The sequence below is a fragment of the Macaca mulatta genome, chromosome X (assembly GCF_049350105.2).
Source record: "Macaca mulatta isolate MMU2019108-1 chromosome X, T2T-MMU8v2.0, whole genome shotgun sequence".
Taxonomy (NCBI): Eukaryota; Metazoa; Chordata; class Mammalia; order Primates; family Cercopithecidae; genus Macaca; species Macaca mulatta.
This window is the reverse complement of record NC_133426.1, coordinates 130291081-130310386: the sequence shown is the minus strand read 5'-3', so window position 1 is coordinate 130310386 and position 19306 is coordinate 130291081. Positions and strand designations below refer to the sequence as shown.

At 45.0% G+C, this 19306-nt stretch overlaps 1 protein-coding gene and 1 non-coding gene across 8 annotated transcripts in view; both read right to left on the bottom strand.

The window, feature by feature from the left end:
* XIAP (X-linked inhibitor of apoptosis) overlaps window positions 1–18873 on the bottom strand; it is a 52126-nt gene extending 33253 nt beyond the window's left edge. For 2 of the 7 annotated variants that reach the window (XM_015128137.3, XM_077988331.1), the window contains exons 1-2: window positions 18686–18873; window positions 18295–18421 (exon numbers count right to left, since the gene is read on the bottom strand). Coding sequence is in view for 3 of the 7 variants with exons in the window: in XM_077988329.1 (XP_077844455.1) it covers window positions 12823–12904 (82 nt within the window). In the remaining 4 variants the exon portion in view is untranslated. Of the gene's footprint in view, window positions 1–12822; window positions 12920–14523; window positions 14594–18294; window positions 18606–18685 lie in introns of those variants that run through there. The other 5 variants (XM_077988329.1, XM_077988327.1, XM_077988328.1 and 2 more) reach the window with 5 other exon arrangements.
* LOC114675194 (U6 spliceosomal RNA) lies at window positions 4045–4147 on the bottom strand. The gene has a single exon (XR_003726287.2). It is a non-coding gene; the product is annotated as a U6 spliceosomal RNA (small nuclear RNA).
* Window positions 18874–19306: the final 433 nt, after the last annotated feature.

Below are 19306 nucleotides of genomic sequence, written 5' to 3'. Positions count from 1 at the left end.
GCAAGCTCTGCCTCCCGGGTTCACACCATTCTTCTGCCTCAGTCACCCGAGTAGCTGGGACTACAGGCACCTGCCACCACGCCCGGCTAATTTTTTTGTATTTTTAGTAGAGACAGGGTTTCACCGTGTTAGCCAGGATGGTCTTGATCTCCTGACTTCGTGATCCACCCACCTTGGCCTCCCAAAGTGTTGGCATTACAGGCATGAGCCACTGCGTGCAGCTATATTCTTTAAAATTCTAATGAGAAAAAGTTTGATTCTATCTCTTGGTACTGGAGGACCTCAGTTCTTATGTTTCCAGTATTATTTCTAATGTTGTTCTTCTGTTGCTAATTGTAACAAATCATTTTCTGGAATGCTTTTTCTAACTTTTAAGAAATTAAGCCGGCCGGGCGCGGTGGCTCACGCCTGTAATCCCAGCACTTTGGGAGGCCAAGGCGGGCGGATCATGACGAGGTCAGGAGATCGAGACCATCCTGGCTAACACGGTGAAACCCCGTCTCTACTAAAAAATACAAAAAACTAGCCGGGCGAGGTGGCGGGCGCCTATAGTCCCAGCTATTCGGGAGGCTGAGGCAGGAGAATGGCGTGAACCCGGGGGGCGGAGCTTGCAGTGAGCTGAGATCCGGCCACTGCACTCCAGCCTGGGTGACAGAGCGAGACTCCGTCTCAAAAAAAAAAAAAAGAAATTAAGCCAATTACTATTTTTAGGAGTTGCTTTCCATGTTATGAAGCACTTGAAGCTATGTTCCTGAATTACAAAATTCTGTTTGATAGTTGTTCACATTGGTGTTTGTCCATCCTACAGCTTATATATTTAAAAACTAATTCCAAACAGGTATAATTTATGCTGTAAAAAGCACTTAATGGCCGGGTGTGGTGGCTCATGCCTGTAATCCCAGCACTTTGGGAGGCCGAGGCAGGTGGATTACTTGAGGTCAGGAGTTCGAAATCAGCCTGGCCAACATAGTAAAAACCCTATCTCTACTAAAAATACAAAAAGTAGTCAGGCGTGGTGGTGCATGGCTGTAATCCCAGCTACTCAGGAGGCTGAACTATGAGAATTACTTGAACCCGGAAGACAGGAGTTGCAGTGAGCCGAGATTGCACCTCTGTACTCCAGCCTGGGTGACAGAGCTGTCTTTGAGACAGAGCAAAACTGTCTCAAAAAATAATAATAATAAAAATAAAGCAGTTAATTTCACTGACTCTGGTAATATGAGATTCTCTCCCTTAACATTCTTGTATTTATTTCTAATTTCACTAGAAAGCATTCCCTTTGTTTAGTGTGTCTATATGTACATTGGAATGCTTTTGTACTCTTTTAATGTATTCAAGTAGTGTGAATGTTTTTGATAAAAAATGTACCATGATTAAAAGATTTTTACACATGGAACAAACCTGTGTATTTTTTCATACAACGATTTTGGATTTTCTTCAATGGGATTATTCTAGGAAGACTGCCTATCATTGATAGAAATATGTGGTATTTACCACTGACGGGTAGAGTTCACCCATATTATTTTCCTTTTTATTTTAAAAATGTATTATTATTATTTTTTTAAAGACAAGGCCTTGCTCTGTTGCCCGAGTTGGAGTGCAGTGGTGTGACCATAGCTCATTGTAACCTTGACCTCCTGGGCTGAAGCAATCCTTCCACCTCAGCCTCCTGAATAGCTGGGACTATAGCCACATGCCACCATGCCCCGCTAATTTTTTTTTTTTTTTTTTTTTTGAGACGGAGTCTCGCTCTGCTGCCCAGGCTGGAGTGCAGTGGCCGAATCTCAGCTCACTGCAAGCTCCGCCTCCCGGGTTTATGCCATTCTCCTGCCTCAGCCTCCCGAGTAGCTGGGACTACAGGCGCCCGCCACCTCGCCCGGCTAGTTTTTTGTATTTTTTAGTAGAGACGGGGTTTCACCGCGTTGGCCAGGATGGTCTCGATCTCCTGACCTCATGATCCGCCCGTCTCGGCCTCCCAAAGTGCTGGGATTACAGGCTTGAGCCACCGCGCCCGGCCGACCCCGCTAATTTTAAAAAGTTTTCTTAGAGATGTGGTTTCTCTACGCTGTTCAGGCTGGTCTGGAATTCCTGGACTCAAGTGATACTCCTGACTTGGCCTCCCAAAGTGTTGTGATTATAGGCGTGAAGGACTGTTTGACTAGTTTTTTACCATTATGAACAATGTTGGAGTGAATGACCTTCTATCTAAACCTACTCATGTAATGTTGGCTTTTCGCACCAATAATAGATGGCCTCAAACAGGACAGTGTCCTGTCACTACCTCCATTTAATCTATTTTGTTTTTGACTAGTAATAGTCTTAAGAAGAAGCATTTGACTAAAGTAATTGGGAAAAAAAAAAAAAAGCAGCATGAGGCCATATGCGGTGGCTCACCCCTGTAATCCCAACACTTTGGGAGGTTAAGGCGGGAGAATCACTTGAGCCTAGGAATTTAAGACCACACTGGGCAACACAGGCCAAGGAATTACAGGTTACAGTGAGCTGTGACTGCGTCACTGCACTTCAGCCTGTACAACAGGTCAAGACACTGTCTTTAAAAAAAGTAGTATGAATACACTTCTAAATCTATAAGAAGGCCGGGCGCAGTGGCTCACACCTGTAACTCCAACACTTTGGAAGGATGAGGTGGGTGGATCGCTTGAATTCGGGAGTTCAAGACCAGCCTGGCCAACATGATGAAACACTGTCTCTACTAAAAATACAAAAATTAGTTGGGCGTGGTGGCGCATGCCTGTAATCGCAGCGACTCGGGAGGTTGAGGCAGGGGAATCGCTTGAACCTGGGAGGCAGAGGTTGCAGTGAACCGAAATGGTGCCATTGCACTCCAGCCTGGGCGACAGAGCAAGACTCCGTCTCAAAAAAAAGAAAAAAAAAAAAAACTGTAAGAAAAAGATTAATACGTTGATAGAAAACAGGCAAATTTACAAGTGGGAAATATTAATGGTCAACAAACATATGCAACAATGTTAAACCTCATTAATAATCAAAGAAATAAACACTTTAAAAGATAACATTTTTACCCTGTTTGGCAAAGGTCAACACTACTACCAACAATGAAAACGCAGTGGCACGAGAGTATGGAACAAGAGGCATCTGTCTGTTAGAACTAAAAACTGGTACATCTTTTCTGGAAGGTAATCTGGCAATATATGTTCTAAAAGTCTTAAATATATGATAATCTCTTGAACCACCCATTCTAGTTCTAAACACATGCTCAAAAAAAAATAATAATAAATAAATAAATAAATAAATAAATCCCTGATCAGGCCAGGCGCGGTGGCTCTCGCCTGTAATCCCAGCACTCCGGGAGGCCGAGGCAGGCGGATCACCTGAGGTCAGGAGTTCAAGACCAGTCCGGCCATGGTGAATCCCCGACTCTACTAAAAATACAAAAAATTAGCCAGGTGTGGTGGTGCGTGCCTGTAATCCCAGCTACTCGGGAGGCTGAGGCAGGAGAATCACTTGAACCCGGGAGGCAGAGGCTGCAGTGAGCCAAGATGGCGCCATCGCACGCCAGCCTGGAAAACAACAGCGAAACTCCTCCCCTAATCCCCGCCAAAACAAAAAAGAAAATCCCTGATCAGCCAGGCACAGTGGCTCACGCCTGTAATCCCAGCACTTTGGGGGCTAAGGCGGGTGGATCACTTGAGGTCAGGAATTCGACACCAGCCTGGCCAACATGGCAAAACCTAGGCTCCACACACACACAAAAAATACAAGAATTAGCTGGGGGTGGTGACACACACCTGTAGTCCCAGCTACTCAGGAGACTGAGGCAGGAGAACTGTTTGAACCCAGAAGGTGGAGGTTGCAGTGAGCCGAGATTGCGCCACTGCATTCAAGCCTGGGCAACAGAGCAAGACTCCATCTCAAAAAAAAAAAAAAAAAAAAAATTCTCCAATCATTTCATTATTAATGTATATAAGGATGTTCCATAAAGTGCTATCCATTAAAACAAAACAACTCAATATCTAACAAAAGAGGACAATACTATGGTAATATGGGCCACCAGGCAACCATTCAAAATTCATGTTCAGGATGTATTTTAAAAATATATATATTATACAGGGGCCATGTTAACCTTCTCTGTATCATTCCAATTTTAGTATATTTACTGCCGAAGCAAGCACCATGATGTTGTATTAAGTGGAAAAAGCTGGTTACAAAATAATGCTGTATTATATAACCCAAATTATAAAAGATACAGATATATAAAGACAGGCTAAATTACATATCAAAATTCTGCTGTGGTTATCTCTGAGCAGTGAGATTAAATTCTTTTGTTTGTGCTTTTCTTAACTTTCTAAATTCTATACAGCAAATATATTAGATTCTAATGAAAAGAAACAAGCAGGTGGACTCTTGATTAGTCAGGCACCCTTGTACAATCCTGCCAACCAGACTATGGGCATAATCTGGTTATTTGCCATGTGACAATGCTTCCTCCATCTGTGAATACACTGGCCAAGTAAACGATCAATAGCAGGGCCTGGTAATGCAAAGTTTTGGCTTTTCATTCACAGAAAATAATTTTTATGACTTAGAGAAGGATATGTTCTTTGGTTCTTATCTTTTTGCCTACCCTGAGAATTTCTGCCAGTTTGTTACATAGGTAACTGCCTCTGAGCAACCCACCAGGTTTTTTGGGGTTTTTTTTCTTCAGGTTTCTTTGTGGTTTTGTTTGTTTGTTTGTTTCAGACGGACTCTCGCTCTGTCGCCCAGGCTGGAGTGCAGTGGCGCGATTTGGGTTCACTACAACCTCTGCCTTCCAGGTTCAAGCAATTCTTCTGCCTCAGCTTCCCAAGTAGCTAGGATTACAGGCATGCACTACCAGGCCCAGCTAATTTTTTTTTTTTTTTTGTATTTTTAGTAGAGACAAAGTTTTACCATGTTGGCCAGGCTGGGCTCAAAATTCCTCACCTCAAGTGATCCACCTGCCTCAGCCTCCCAAAGTGCTGGGATTACATGTGTGTGCCGCCACGATGCCTGGCTGATTTTTGTATTTTTAGTAGAGACAGCGTTTCATCATGTTGGCCAGGCTGGTCTCAAACTCCTCATCTCAAGTGATCTGCCTGCCTTGGCCTCCCAAAGTGCTGGGATTACAGGCGTGAGCCACCGTGCCTGGTGATCATCAGGTTTCAAAAAAGAGAGAGGGCCAGACTTGGTGGCTCATGCCTGTATTCCCAGCACTTTGGGAGGTCAAGGCAGGCGGACTGCTTGAGCCCAGGTGTTCGAGGCCAGGCTGAGCAACATGGTGAGACTCCGTCTTTACAAAAAATAAAAATAAAAATTAGGCCAGCCGTGGTGGCTCACGCCTGTAATCCCAGCACTTGGGGAGGCTGAGACAGGCGGATCATCTGAGGTCGGGAGTTCGAGACCAGCCTGACCAACATGAAGAAATACCGTCTCTACTAAAAACACAAAATTAGCCGGGCGTGCTGGCACATGCCTGTAATGCCAGCTACTCAGGAAGGCTGAGGCAAGAGAATCGCTTGAACCCAGGAGGCCGAGGTTGCGGTGAGCCGAGATTGCGCCACTGCACTCCAGCCTGGGCAGTAACAGCAAAATTCCATCTAAAATGAATAAATAAATAAAAATAAAAATTAGTTGGGCATGGTTGCACATGCCTATAGTCTGCACACGCCTGTAGTACCAGCTACTTGGGAAGCTGAGGTGGAAGGACTGCCTGAGCCTGGGAAGTAGAGTCTGCAGTGAGCTATGATTGTGCCAATGCACTCCACTCTGGGAGACAGAATGAAAAACTATCTCCAAAAAAAAAAAAAAAAAAAAGAAAAGAAAAGAAAAGAAAAGAAAAGAAAAAGAGAGAGAGGGATACAGGTCAAGTCACAGAGATAAAAGCAGTGATCAGGTCATGTTCATGGTGGCTGGCCAGAAACAAATGCCTTTTGGTCCATTGCTTGAGTGGCAGTAAACCAGCAGTAGCAGAGAAGGGCTGAGAAACACAGGTGGATACCTGATTGCTACTTATTGGGTTTCTTTTTTTGTGATGGAGTCTTGCTCTGTCACCCAGACTGGAGTGCAGTGGTGCGATCTTGGCTCTCTGCAACCTCCATCTCCTGAGTTCAAGTGATTCTCCTGCCTTAGCCTCTTGAGTAGCGAGACTACAGGGGCGCACCACCATGCCCGGCTAATTTTTGTATTTTTAGTAGAGACGGGGTTTCGCCATGTTGGCCAGGCTGTTCTCGAACTCCTGACTTCAGGTGATCCACCCGCCTCAGCCTCACAAAGTGCTGGGATTACAGGCGTGAGCCAACGTGCCCGGCCAACTTATTGTTAACTTGAATTGAAAATAAAAGGACTTGCTAAGTGAGAAACCAGTGTGCCAAAAAAAAAAAAAAAAGAAGAAGAAGAAAAAAAAAGGACTTCTTGTGGAAAAATTTTTCTGAGTGATATCTCTTTGGAGTTATGAACTGTTCATCCACTGCCTTGTAAAAATTAACAATGACTTTGGGACCTGGTAAAAAGAAAGAAGTCTCCACGAACTTTGGGCAAAAACTTCCCTAAAATGATTTTTACAAAAAGAGCAGCTCAGAATCAAGTATACTAAAAAGTATAATCATTATTATTATTATTATTATTATTATTTTGAGACGGAGTCTCACTCTCACCAGGCTGGAGTGCAGTGGCACGATCTCGCCTCACTGCAACCTCCACCTCCTGGGTTCAAACAATTCTCGTGTCTCAGCCTCCCGAGTAGCTGGGATTACAGGCACATGCCACCATACCCAGCTAATTTTTGTATTTTTAGTAGAGACAGGGTTTCACCATGTTGGCCAGGGTGGTCTCGATCTCCTGATCTCGTAATCCTCCCGCCTCATTCTCCCAAAGTGCTAGGATTACAGGTATGAGCCACCGCACCCGGCCATCATTATATTTTGTAGACACGAGCAAAAATTGTTCATAATAACTATGTCTTGCTGGGCAGGATAATAAAAATCATTATCTTACTTTACAGATAAAGAAACTAATCAGCTTGGGAAACATAGGGAGACCCAGTCACTCCAAAAAAAAACCAAAAAAACGAAGGCATGGTGGCTCGAGCTACTCAGGAGGATGAGGTGGGAGGATCAGTTGAGCCTGGCCACTCCAGCCTGGGCTGACAGAGCCAGATCCTGTCTCAAAAAAACAAAACAAACAAAAAACAAAAACAAAAAAAGAAAGAAAGAAAGAGAAAGAAACTAAGACGTAAGGAAGGTAAATGATTTACTAAGGCCATAGAGCTGATTAGTGGCATAGAACTGGAACTTACTGTACTCTGATACTTTGTGCAGATAACTTATTCTGACACAGTGATTAGAATGTAGTTCATGGCCGGGCGCGGTGGCTCAAGCCTGTAATCCCAGCACTTTGGGAGGCCGAGACAGGCGGATCACGAGGTCAGGAGATCGAGACCATCCTGGCTAACACAATGAAACCCCGTCTCTACTAAAAATACAAAAAAATTAGCCAGGCGAGGTGGCGGGCGCCTGTAGTCCCAGCTACTCGGGAGGCTGAGGCAGGAGAATGGCGTAAACCCGGGAGGCGGAGCTTGCAGTGAGCCGAGATAGCGCCACTGCACTCCAGCCTGGGCGACAGAGCGAGACTCCGTCTCAAAAAAAAAAAAAAAAAAAATAGAATGTAGTTCATACAATCAGATGGTTCCATGGATGACTTCATAAGCAGGTAATACCTATCCCTAGACATTTCTCAGAATGAAGTATTCTTTTCTTTTCTTTAAGAGATGGGGTCTCGACTGGGCTTGGTGTCTCGTCTTTAAGAGATGGGGTCTCGACTGGGCTGGGCGTGGTGGCTCACGCCTGTAATCCCAGCACTTTGGGAGGCTGAGGTGGGTGGATCACTTGGTCAGGAGTTCAAGACCAGCCTGGCCAACATGGTGAAACCCGGTCTACTAAAAATACAAAAATTAGCTGGGCATGGTGGCATATGCCTGTAATCCAACTACCTGGGAGGCTAAGGCAGGAGAATCGCTTGAACCTGGGAGGCGGAGGTTGCAGTAAGCCCAGATCGTGCCACTGTACTCCAGCAGCCTAGCTGACAACTCCGACTCCCTCACACACACACACGCACACACAGAAAGAGATGGGGTCTTACTATGTTGCTCAAGCTGGTCTTGAACTCCTGGCCTCAAATGATCTTCTAACCTCAGAATGAAGTATTCTATTCCATGATCATGTTGGGATCTCAAGCAAGTACTTAAACAACTTTTTTTTTTTTTTTTTTTTTTTTCTGGGACAGGGTCTTGCTCTATCGCCCAGACTGGTGTGCAGTGTCACAATCTCGGCTCACTGTAGCCCCTGCCTTGCAATTTCAAGCAATCCTACCACCTCAGCCTCCCAAGGAGCTGGACTCCAGGCAGGCGCCAGCACACTCAGCTAATTTTTAAATTTTTTATAGAGACAAGGTCTCACTATATTGCCCAGGCTGATCAAACAAGTTATGGATAAGAGCCCATATCTTTTCTTTCTTTAGTAAAAATATTTAGCTCTATTTGAAAGCTACAGTGCTATCTATATTCAAACATTTAGTATGTTTCTCTTCTGTCTAGGTTTTAATTTTTTTTTAATGGCACAAAGTAAAGGAAACTGTGCCACAGTTAAGTGCTACAAACCGAATTTAAATGATACAACATATTTCATGAGTGTCCGCGTGTACCCGAATGCTATCTACAAACTAATTTTCATTTTCCTTCATCCCATCATTTTAGCTACAAGTACTTTCTCTACTAAACATGCTGAATTTAAACTAAAAATTTTCAATCTTGGCCGGGAATGGGGCTCAAGCCTGTACCCCCAGCACTTTGGGAGGTCGAGGTGGGCAGACCACCTGAAGTCAGGGGTTCAAGACCAGCCTCGCCAACATGGCAAAACCCCGTCTCTACTAAAAATACAAAAAACTTAGCTGGGCATGGTGGCACGCGCCTGTAGTCCCAGCTACTCAGGAGGCTGAGGCACAAGAATCGCTTTAACCTGGGCGGCAGAGGTTGCAATGAGCTGAGATCGCACCACTGCACTCCAGGCTGGGCGACAGAGCGAGACTCTGTCTCAATTTAAAAAAAAAATCAGGCCGGGCGCGGTGGCTCAAGCCTGTAATCCCAGCACTTTGGGAGGCCGAGACGGGCGGATCACGAGGTCAGGAGATCGAGACCATCCTGGCGAACACGGTGAAACCCCGTCTCTACTAAAAAAATACAAAAAACTAGCCGGGCGAGGCGGCGGGCGCCTGTAGTCCCAGCTACTCGGGAGGCTGAGGCAGGAGAATGGCGTAAACCCGGGAGGCGGAGCTTGCAGTGAGCTGAGATCCGGCCACTGCACTCCAGCCCGGGCGACAGAGCCAGACTCCGTCTCAAAATAAAATAAAATAAAATAAAATAAAATAAAATAAAATAAAATAAAATAAAAATCAATCCTATTTGGTTTAATGTAAGGTCAAAATTTAAGCATGGGCTTGTGTGATTCTATAGCTCATCTTCTCTTCTTTCACGATGTTACCTTTGATAATAACTAACATATGTAATGTGCTTTACAATTTAGAATGTTTTCATATATGGTATCTAATTTAACCTACATATCATAGGCCTCATCTGAAATAAGAGGAAACAGTGGTTCTGACTGTTACTCATCAAAGGTCATGGACCCAGTGATTATGACCAATATAGGTCTAAGGAAATTACTATAAGAATTACTGGCAGAAGGGACAGTCCAATGAGGTAGCAGAAAATGTTAGGCTTCCTTCCCTTTCAAGGCCTAAAAAATTAGCTGGAACCACAGAAAGGTTAAGTCACATGGTAATATATGCTGAGATGTCTTTTTTTTTTTCTTTATTTTTGAGATGGAGTCTCACTCTGTTACCCAGACTGGAGTACAGTGGCATGATCTCAGCTCACTGCAACCTCCACCTCCCAGGCTCAAGTGATTCTCCTGCCTCAGCCTCCTAAGTAGCTGGGATTGCAGAGGCATGACCTAGTTTTTTGTTTTTTGGGGTTTTTTTTTTTTGTATTTTTTTAGTAGAGATGGGGTTTCGCCCTGTTGGTCAGGCTGGTCTTGAATTCCTGACCTCAAGTGATCCACCTGCCTCGGCCTCCCAAAGTGCTGGGATTTCAGGTGTGAGCCACTGCACCCAGCCAGATGTCTGTATTTCTGTATTTAAGGTGAATAAAATGATTACAGAAATAAGAATAAAATTTCAAACCATGATATAAGTATTTATAAGTACCAGGGAATGCACAATAGTACCAGCCTTGTCCAGTTTAAGAAATCAGCTTTAATCCACTTAGTTCAACCTCTGACCATCTGAGATCAAGCTATTCCCAGTCTGTACAAGTAAATGTGACTTTTCACTATGACCCATATCCTCGAAAATACATAAAACTGTATCACAAGGTGAATCACGTGTATCCATAACAAAGACTGGGTACCAAATCATACCAAAATCAAATCCCAAAATGTATCAAACAGCAGAGCTACAAAGGTATCATAATTTAAAACAATAAAAGCCCATGCCAAGTCCTGCAAAATGGACAGAAGTATGTTTTTATCATATCAAGGATAATCTATTAACCATATACAGAGCAGATAAAATAAATAACCCATAAATATGGTCTCAAATTCCTGTTTCTGTTTTTTGAGATAGGGTCTCGCTCTGTCGCCCAAGGTGGAATGGGGTGCCCTGATCTTGGCTCACTGCATCCTCCACCTCCTGGGCTCAAGTGATCCTCCCACCTCAGCCTCCAGAGTAGCTAGGATTACAGGCACACGCACAACCATGCCCAGTTAATTTTTCTATTTTTAGTAGAGATGGCGTTTTACCATGTTGCCCAGACTGGTCTTGAACTCCTGGGCTCAAGGGATCTCCCTGACTCGGCCTCCCAAAGTGCTGGAATTAAAGGCATGAGCCACCATGCCTGGCCTGGGATTGTTATATGGAACTTTTTTCCTTGACAAAATCTCAGATAATCAGGCTTAAAAACTATTAGAATGGGTTTTGAATCTTTGGAATCAACTAGCCCTTAGCCCAACCTCCCTGGGTTTGTTTGTTTGCTTGTTTGTTTGTTTTGAGACAGGGCCTCACTCTGGCACTCAGGCTAGAATGCAGTGGCGCCCTCATGGCTCATTGCCGCCTTGACTTCCCGGGCTCAAGCCATCTTCACAGGCGCATGCCATCACATCACATTTTTTATTATTGGTAGAGACGGGGTCTCATGATGTTGCCCAGGCTGGTCTCGAACTCCTGGGATCAAACGATCCTCCCACCTCAGCCTCCCAAAGTGCCGGGCTTACAGGTATGAGTCACCACGCCTGGTCCTGTTACTTTACAGATGAAGAAAGTGCAGTATAAAAGAATACACTGGATAAATAAAAAATGTATTTTGAAAGACTTCAGGCCGGGCGCGGTGGCTCACGCCTGTAATCCCGGGACTTTGGGAGACCGAGGCGGGTGGATGACCTGAGGTCAGGAGTTCGAGACCAGCCTGGCCAACATGGTGAAACCCCATCTCTACTAAAAATGCAAAAATTAGCTGGACGTGGTGGCAGGCACCTGTAATCTCAGCTACTCGGGAGGCTGGGGCAGCAGAATCACTTGAACCCAGGAGGCAGAGGTTGCAGTGAGCTGAGATCGTGCCAATGCGCTCCAGCCTGGGCAACAAGAGCAAAACTCTGTCTCAAAAACAAAGGGCAGGTACAGGGGCTCATGCCTGTAATCCCAACACTTTGGGAGGCCAAGGTGGGCGGATCACAAGGTCAGGAGTTCAAGACCAGCCTGGCCAACATGGTGAAACCCTGTCTCCACTAAAAATACAAAAATTAGCCGGGTGTGGTGGCACATGTCTGTACCAAACAAAACAAAACAAAACGACTTCATAAGAAATGTTAACTATAGAATGTTGAATGGGAGAAAAAAGATTAAAACAACCTGTAGACAATATGATCATAATTATTCTATTTCATAAATTTTCTATAATAAACACCTATCTCTGGCCAGGCACTGTGGCTCACGCCTGTAATCCCAGCATATTGGGAGGCCAAGGTAGGCAGATCACATGAGGTCAGGAGTGAGACTCCGTCTCAAAAAAATAAATAAATACATAAAATAAAATGAGCCGTGCAGGGTAGCACACCTATAGTCCCAGCAACTTGGGAGGCTGAGGCAGAAGAATCGCTTGAACCTGGGAGGCAGAAGTTCAGTGAGCCAAGATCATGCCACTGTACTCCAGCCTGGGCAACAGAGCAAGACTCCGTCTCAAAAAAAAAAAAAAAAAAAAAGGAGAGAGATATGTGTTTTTTTTAAACACATATCGCTTTTATAACTTAAAATATTCAAAGGCCAGCGCAGTGGCTCACGCCTGTAATCCCGGCACTTTCGGAGGCCAAGGTGGGCAGATTATATGAGGTCAGGACCAGCCTGGGCAACATGGTGAAACCCAGTCTCTACTTAAAATACAAAAAAGGCTGCGTGCGGTGGCTCACGCCTATAATCCCAGCACTTTGAGAGGATGAGGCGGGTGGATCATGAGGTCAGGAGTTCGAGACCAGCCTGGCTAACATGGTGAAACCCCATCTCTACTAAAAATACAAAAATTAGCCAGTTGTGGTGGCGTGCACCTATAATCCCAGCTACTCGGGAGGCTGAGGCAGGAGAATTGCCTGAACCCGGAGGCGGAGGCTGCAGTGAACCGAGATCGTGCCACTGCACTCCAGCTCTGGGCGACAGAGCAAGACTCCGTCTCAGGGGAAAAAAAAACATTAAAAAAAAAAAAAATTAGCCAGCTGTGGTAGCACATGCCTGTAATCCCAGTTATTTGGGAGGCTGAGTCACCAGAATCACTTGAATCCAGGAGGTGGAGGTTGCAGTCAGCTGGGATCATGCACTGAACTTCAGCCTGGGTGACACAACAAGACAATGTCTCAAAAATAAATAAATAAAATATTCAAAATACCCTTTTATGTTTTAAATTCAACACATCAAATAACCTATCAAAAATGTGAAAATGTAAAGAAAGATGGGGTCACTGACATGCACAATCCCACGGCTAATTGGAAACAAAGTCAATAATCTAGGTACTGTGGTAACCAACCCAGGACTCTCTCCAAACACTGTAGTACATGACCTCTAAGATACAGAAACAGTATTTGAGCCGGGCGCGGTGGCTCACACCTGTAATCCCAGCACTATGGGAGGCCGAGGCGGGCGGATCACGAGGTCAGGAGATTGAGACCATCCTGGCTAACACGGTGAAACCCCGTCTCTATAAAAATAAAAAAAATTAGCCGGGCGTGGTGGTGGGCACGGTGGTGGGTGCCTATAGTCCCAGCTACTCGGGAGGATGAGGCAGGAGAATGGCGTGAACCTGGGAGGCGGGGCTTGCAGTGAGCCGAGATCGTGCCACTGCACTCCAGCCTGGGGGACAGAGTGAGACTCCGTCTCAAAAAAAAGAAATAGTATTTGTTAAATTCTGAAGTATTTTTTATCTTATCATTACTGTTTCTGTCTCCTCATATCTACTCACACAATGCCCTTTAATAGTGCTAACAGGTTACATTTTATAATACTATTAACAGATTATCTCACAGAGATAAAGCTTGAGAATTGACAGCTCATGATAATCTCCCAGTAGCAAAAGAACAATGGAAAAACAAAGACACAAAAGCAAAATAAAAACAAAGCAAAAAAAAAAAGAAGAAAGGAGGCCTGGTGTGGTGGCTCACAGCTGTAATCCCACCACTTTGGGAGGCCAAGGTGGGCGGATCACGAAGTCAGGGGAACCAGACCATCCTGGCTAACACGATGAAACATGGTCTTTACTAAACACACACACACACACACATACACACAATTAGCCGGGTGTGGTGGTGGGTGCCTGTAGTCCCAGCTACTTGGGAGGCCGAGGCAGGAGAATGGCATGAACCCAGGAGGCAGTGCTTGCAGTGAGCCAAGATCGCGCTACTACACTCCAGCCTGGGCAACAGAGCCAGACTCTGTCCGTCTCAAAAAAAAAAAAAAAAAAAAAAAGAAGAAGAAGAAGAAAGGCATTTTGTTTTGTTTTGTTTTTTGACATATTTATTCTTGGAATCATACCACATACTACAATGCCTGGAACACATAAAGTGCTCAATGAATGTTTATTTCATAAACTGTAGGTTTTGCTCTCTGCTAATACTAGCTACCAGACTTAAACATTAGACCAAACAAAAACAGTGAAACATTATTATTTTACATTTGGTATCTCTAAGCATTTACAATATAAATACAGGATTTACTAAAGAAATTAATGTTTATAATGAAGTAAAAGGAGAACATTTATTTACTAAATTAGTAAATTTATTTAGTAAAATTTTTGTTACTAAAATATTTTAAGCACTATACAAATTAGCTGGTCCATCAATTATAATAATTTTGAGAAACTGCTCACTTCCTGAAAATGGAAAAAAAAAAAAAGGAAGACAAAATAAAATAAAAACCAAAGAAAAAAATAGTAATTCTTACCTATTGAAATGGTCCTGGCTAACCTTTAGATATTATCACTTTGTTAGCCTAGTTGGAATCATCCAATGCACTAGAAGGCAATAAAATTACAGGTATAGTACAAGGGCCACTAGACTAGAACCTAGACTCTAGTCCAAGCTTTGCTAATAATCAGATATATTACGATGGGCGATATATTTTTTTGAGTCTTAATCTACTTCTAAAAACTAGACAGCTGGGCCGAGCACGGTGACTCACGCATGTAATACCAGCACTTTTTCACCTGAGGTCGGGAGTTCGAGACCAACCTGACCAACATGGAGAAACCCCGTCTCTACTAAAAATACAAAATTAGCCGGGTATGGTGGTGCATGCCTGTAATCCCAGCTACTTGGGAGGCTGAGGCAGGAAAACTGCTTGAACCCGGGAGGCAGAGGTTGAGGTGAGCCAAGATCACACCATTGCACTCTAGCCTGGGCAACAAGAACGAAACTCCATCTCAAAACAAAAACAAAAACAAAAACAAAACTAGACAGCTGAACTCCTAATCACTGCAAACTGTTTTAGTCTTAACTTTTTATTTTATGTTATTTTTATTTATCTGTTTTTGAGGCAGAGTCTCACTCTGCGGCCCAGGCTGGAATTCAATGTTCCATTCTCAGCTCACAGCGACCTCTGCCTCATGGGCTCAAGTGATTCTCCTGCCTCAGCCTCCCAAGTAGCTGGGACTAGAGGGGTGCACCGCCACACCCAGCTAATTTTTGTATTTTTAGTAGAGATGGGATTTCGCCATGTTAGCCAGGCTGGTCTTGAACTCCTGACCTCAGGTGATCTGCCCACCTCAGCCTCCCAAAGTGCTGGGATTACAGGTGAAAGCCACCGTACTTGGCCCTAGTCTTCACTTTTTAAAAAAACATATATTCTTACCTACAAAGAGTCTACAATTCTGATTTGTTTGTTTGTTTGTTTTGTTTGAGACAGGGTCTCACTCTGTTGCCCAGGCTGGAGTACAGTGGCCCAATCATGGCTCACTGCAGCCTCCACCTCCCAAGGCTCAGGTGATCCTCCTGCTTCAACTCCCCAAAGTAGCTGGGACTACAGGCACAAGCCAGCACGCCCGGCTAATTTTTGTATTTTTATTAGAGAGAGGGCTGCACCATGTTGCCCAGGCTGCAGATATTTTCATTGTATCAATTTCTTTTTTTTTTTTTTTTTTTTTGAGACAAAGATGCGCTCTTGTCACTGAGGCTGGAGTACAGTGGTGCGATCTCGGCTCCCTGCCACCTCTGCCTCCTGGGTTCAAGCAGTTCTTCTGCTTCAGCCTCCTGTGTAGCTGGGACTATAGACGCACACCACCACACCCGGCTAGTTTTTTACTTTTAGTAGAGATGGGGTTTCACCATGTTGGCCAGGCTGGAACTCCTGACCTCAGGTGATCCACCCGCCTTGGCCTCCCAAAGTGCTGGGATTACAGGCATGAGCCACAGCGTCAGGTGTCAAATTTTTGTTGTTGTTGTTGCTTATTTAAAACGGGACCAAATCAGCCGGGTGTGGTGGTGGGCACCTGCAATCCCAGCTACTTGGGAGGCTGAGGCAGAAGAATCACTTGAACCCAGGAGGTGGAGGTTGCAGTGAGCCGAGATGGCGCCATTGTACTCCAGCCTGGACAACAAAAGCGAAATTCTGTCTCACACAAACACACATACAAACAAAAAAAGGGACCGGCCGGGCGAGGTAGCTCACACCTGTAATCCCAGCACTTTGGGAGGCTGAGGCCGGTGCATCGCCTGAGGTCAGGAGTTCGAGATCAGCCTGGCCAACATGGAGAAACTCCGTGTCTACTAAAAATACAAAAATTAGCCGGGCATGGTGGCACGTGCCTGTAGTCCTAGCTGCTCGGAAGCCTGAGGCAGGAGAGTCACTTGAACCCAGGAGGCGGAGGCTGCAGTGAGCCAAGATCGTGCCACTGCACTCCAGCCTGGATGACAGAGTAAGACTCCGTCTCAAAAACAAACAAACAAACAAAAAAACACCATGCTAATCTTCTTTGAATTGTTCCAATTTTAGTATATGTGCTACCACTGAAGCAAGTACCCAAATCTGATATTCTAAATGTGTTAAAAGTTTGCTACATTATTTGATAATCAAGAAGCTTAGGACAATTTCTAAAAATATATGACAACTAGTAACATATTATTTTTACTATCTTACATTAGGAGAGAGCAATACAAGAAAATGAAACATGAGTATCCAATAGAGGCCTGCTTTGTCAGCTGAGTTGACCTGAATCATACTGGATTTTACAGTACAAACCACTGATATGTATAAATACATATATGTGCATAAATATGTGTATGTACCATTGGTATATATTTGCCTATGTTGATATATATATTTGTGTGGGAAGGTGTGAACTTTAAAACTTTTCAATTATGAAATCAATACGAATTTATAACAAATTCAAACCGTACATTAGGTCATGTGAAGTGCAAAGTAAAAAGTCTTCTACCTCTCTTCTCCTCCATAAGTAACTACTGTTAACATTTTTATTGTGTATCCTTCAAGAAACTATCTAGGCAAATGCAAGTATACACACATACATGTGAAGGTGTGTATATAAATCTAAACTGTTGCCACTTCTTGAATGTGGGGGTGGGGGGGAAGCTCAAGTACTCCATAAGCATGTTAAATACATTGAAATACATAGAAAGTAGTACCACAGTCACTGGTACAAAGTATTATACTCTTCAGAAATGTGTGTTGAATTGAATACATTTAATTTTCATGCTTGGAGGCGATATGGAGCAACTGTGCAAAGTGATGGGCAAGAAGCCAGATAACATGGGTTCTAATTTAACTAGTTGGATAGCCTTAAGCAAGCTATGAAATCTCCCTAAGCCGTTGTTTCTGGTTTTGTAAAAGGACAGGGTTTGACTAAGATCCCTTCCAACTCTAAAATGTTATAATTCTAAGATGGCCGTCTGTAACACTGTTCACTGACTGTAATAAATATTATGGGGAAAAAAAGGAAAAGAAACACTACTGAAACCTCCAGTCTTACAAATTTCTGTGAGTCATTAAACTATCAAAGTATAGTTGTGACAGAACTAGCGACATAATTATATTTGAAAGCAAAGTAGTAGATTATTAAAATCTGATTGGTTGGGGTTTTTTTAACAAAGCTTGGGTTGACGTTTTTCCTTTTTCGGAGGTGGAGAATGCTACTGCTTAGTTTGAGAATAAACACTCCCCTCCCCGAAAAGAAAATAATTTAAGTGTTATGGAGTTAAAATAATGAAACAAAATCAAATTACATTTTGTTTTACAGAACATGCCGGAGAGGTGACTGCGAAAGCAGATTGGAAAGAATTACCAGCTAATTTCCTCTTCCGGAAGCTCTTTGGCCCTTATTCTTTCTGTTTCATATGCCCTCTCCAGACACACTCCACCCTGCTCCACACAAGCCACAGGTATCACAAGGGGAGGAAATCCCTTTGATCATATTTTTTAAAAAAGTTATTTGCCTCAATTTACCTTAGGTGTCACAGGGTTTAGGAAGGCAGTCCCGCGGGCCTGAAGTCACCCACCCACTCACCCACGCCTGCCGTCGGCAGTCCGAGGAACCCGGGCAAGCAGCCGGGGCCAGGCCACCTCTGCCAGGCGGGCGCGGCCTTCCCGCCCTCCCCAGCAGCGCCGGCCCGAGGGGAGTGGAGGGGAAAAGAAGAGAGGGGAGGGAGAAGAGGGTAAGGAGGGAAAGCGGAGGAGGGGAAAGCCTACACAAGCTGTACCCACCGCGCCAGGACAGCCGGCCCGAACTGCCCCGCGGCGATCAGCTCGGTCCAAGGGGAGGGTCCCGGAGGAGGCGCGGCCCGAGCCCCAATCTGGAAATGCCAACTCCGTTCTGCGGCCTGGCCCCAGCCTAGGTGAAGGAAACGGAAGTCCCTTCGTCTCCCTCACGCGCCTCCACCGGTCTGCCCATCCGCTGGAGAAACCCGGAGTCGTGAAACCCGAAGTTTGTCCACGTCAGGGCCTCAAAGAGACACCAGGCGCTGTCCGTCAGTCTCCGGGCCCGGGCTGCGCCACTGGGCCCCGGCTGTGTCCTTCCCACCCCCGGCCGGGAGGTCAGCCTCCTGCCCTGCAAAGCCCCTCCTTCTTCCCCCCCCTCCGCCATTTTCCAACTTACCACTTGGGCCGGGCGTCCCTCGATGAGCGCCACGCCGGCTCCGGGCACCGCCAAGGTCCCCCCACCTTCCCGAACCGGAAGGGGGCAGTAAGAAAAAATGAGGCCCTTGCAACCCCTAACCCCACCCCCCCCCGGCCCCCCTCCCAGCTGGAACCCAGAACCTGACCTAGCGGGCGCACATGCGCAGTGAGCACCTCGTACTCTCCGCCCCTAGCTCCTGCGTTTCTTCTTTTAGCCTCAAGGATGGTTTTTCCCACGGTTTTTACCTGTTGGGCCCTGGGGTTGAGGAATAGGGGAAGAAAGGCACAAGGACGGAAAAGAGGAGGAGAAGGGGCGAAAATGTTGAGTTCTTACTATAGATCAGGTACTGTGTTAGGCATATAACGTGGTCTTTGTTGTAATGTTGACAACCCTGTAAGATAAGCACTGTCTCTGGGGATTTAATAAGCCCATTTTACAAAGGAAACTGAGACCCAGAGGGGATAGCTATCCCAGTATCACGCGGCTAGTAAGGTAACTGAGGTTAGAATCGGATCTTTTTCCAAGAAGGAAAGGATGAAGGGGATGACAAGAAAAGGAGACCCTGGGGGAATGGCGGGGGTTAAGATTGGGAGGTGAAGG